This window comes from Blastomyces gilchristii, assembly GCF_000003855.2.
Source record: "Blastomyces gilchristii SLH14081 genomic scaffold supercont1.6, whole genome shotgun sequence".
NCBI classification, from domain to species: Eukaryota; Fungi; Ascomycota; class Eurotiomycetes; order Onygenales; family Ajellomycetaceae; genus Blastomyces; species Blastomyces gilchristii.
The window spans coordinates 2298581-2300486 of NW_003101677.1; the positions used below are offsets into that span (position 1 = coordinate 2298581).

At 42.8% G+C, this 1906-nt stretch overlaps 1 protein-coding gene across 1 annotated transcript; it reads left to right on the top strand.

Moving 5' to 3' along the window:
• Nucleotides 1-273: 273 nt before the first annotated feature.
• Nucleotides 274-1449, top strand: BDBG_03996 (endoribonuclease L-PSP). Its single transcript, XM_002625891.2, has 4 exons — nucleotides 274-508; nucleotides 597-610; nucleotides 692-865; nucleotides 1051-1449. The coding sequence occupies exons 1-4, from the start codon at nucleotides 340-342 to the stop codon at nucleotides 1195-1197; spliced, it is 504 nt and encodes a 167-aa protein (XP_002625937.2). The 5' UTR covers nucleotides 274-339; the 3' UTR covers nucleotides 1198-1449.
• The last annotated feature ends 457 nt before the right edge of the window (nucleotides 1450-1906 follow it).

Genomic DNA, 1906 nt, shown 5'->3' on the forward strand with positions numbered 1-1906 from the left:
CTAAGGTGATACAGAAATGATGAATCTATGAAGTTGAGTTGGAATTCTCTTTCATACTCAGGGTACTGAGCAAATCATTCCCGTGTTGCTAACAACCAGGAACTGTTTCTTCTCAGACACTTTGCAAGATATTATCACTCACATGACCTGATTTTACTATTTGGGTTAGCTTATTGCTTATTTGAGGTTAGCTCATGACATAATCATCAATCCAGTGTTAAAACAGCAATGAATATCTGGAGAAGCGTCTGAGCTTGCTGAGATAAACCAACACCCCGGAGTACAACACACAATTCTACGATTAACAAAACAACGAACTCCGCAGCGTCTACTGAGGTCATGTTGACTCGGCATATAAGAAACCAGATTATTCGCATTTCTCCTTTCTGCTCTCCTCGTCTCTATTGCCAATTCCCTTCTACGCTATCAATTGCTCCACGCATCGCAACCTCCCAATTTAGAAGAATGTCTGATATCGTCCAAGTCTTTGCAAAGGATGCGTGCCCTCGTAAGTTCGGAATTCCATCCAACCCGAACATACAATCATTGATTCTATATATTTTTACTCAAAACATGGCTATTAACTCCTTCTCTAGCTGCGGGCCCTTACGTATGTACATCAGATTCCCCAAATTCAATTCCGACTAGGACAGTGAAACTAACCTTCAATTTGCCTTTTGTAAAACTATAGTCCCACGCTATCAAAGCGAATGGGCAGGTGTTTCTCTCAGGCGCAATCCCAGCCGATGAGAACGGGAATCTGATCGAAGGCTCGGTTGGAGAAAAAACTGCGCTCTGCTGCAAGAATATCGCTGCCGTGCTGGCAGCGGCCGGGACGACCGTAGAGCGCGTCGTAAAGGTTAACGTAAGTTCCTAAAAAGAAGAACCATCACCTGCCTGTTGAAAAATGCTGGCGTTTATCTGTCTACCGAACATGAATGTGGATTGTCTCCTTTCCTGGCACACTTCGCGTTAACTGCCCGCTCATAACAACCCCATCTAATTACTAACTTAACGCTTCCGATCGCTTCCCGGAAAACGCACTCTCAGGTCTTCCTCACAGATATGAAAGATTTTGCTGAAATGAACGCCGAATATGAGAAGTTCTTCACGCATAAACCTGCTCGCAGCTGCGTTGCGGTCCACCAGCTTCCAAAGGGCGTCCCGGTCGAGATCGAGTGTATTGCTCTGCAATAAAGGGGCTGGAATATTCAAATATTGCACATAATACACCTCCATCCATATTACGCCAGTGGGTTTGAAGGCACATATTGTCTATCCTTTATTACGGTACCTTGGTGTATGAATGATATTAGATAAAAAGTAAATAAATAAATAATGTGTCAATATGAAAACAAGAAATAATCCCTTCCACGCGCTCCAATTTCTTCAGCCTTTAGGCTAAACCTAGAAGAAAGTATTCTAAAATGAACGAAAAAGAGAAATAAAAGACAATCAGTTGAAAGCAAATTGTGATGTTAATTGTTTCTCTTCATAATTTCCACCTTTCACGCAAATAACAAAATATTTTATAATAATTGACCTGTTCAGTTACTGTAGGATAGTTGAAGGTTGTATTGATAGAGCTATCTACAAAGAGCTTAATTGTAGGCTACTGGGGCAAAAGAGCTCAGTCACCACCAGCGCTGCTGGTAGAAGGGCCGATCAACCCCCGGGACCCCCAACACCCCCCCTCAGACCAGCTAACCACAGAGTACATTACTCCTCTCAGTGGCTCCTCTCAGCAGTCTTTCTTTTTGGACTCACTCCTAGGGCTCATTCTTTCAAGGGCTCACTTCTAGGGCACACTTCTAGAATGTCTCTTGGCACTGTTAAATGTCCGGGGTATTTGTTTTTTGAGATTTATATTCTTAAGTTCATCCTGAAATCAAACCCATGCATGTCG

Bases quoted from the DNA above. Each gene is read 5' to 3' on its own strand.
- BDBG_03996 (XM_002625891.2), top strand. From the start codon at position 340: ATGTTGACTCGGCATATAAGAAACCAGATTATTCGCATTTCTCCTTTC. The intron at 866-1,050 runs GTAAGTTCCTAA...ACGCACTCTCAG, and splicing joins AGCGCGTCGTAAAGGTTAAC to GTCTTCCTCACAGATATGAA.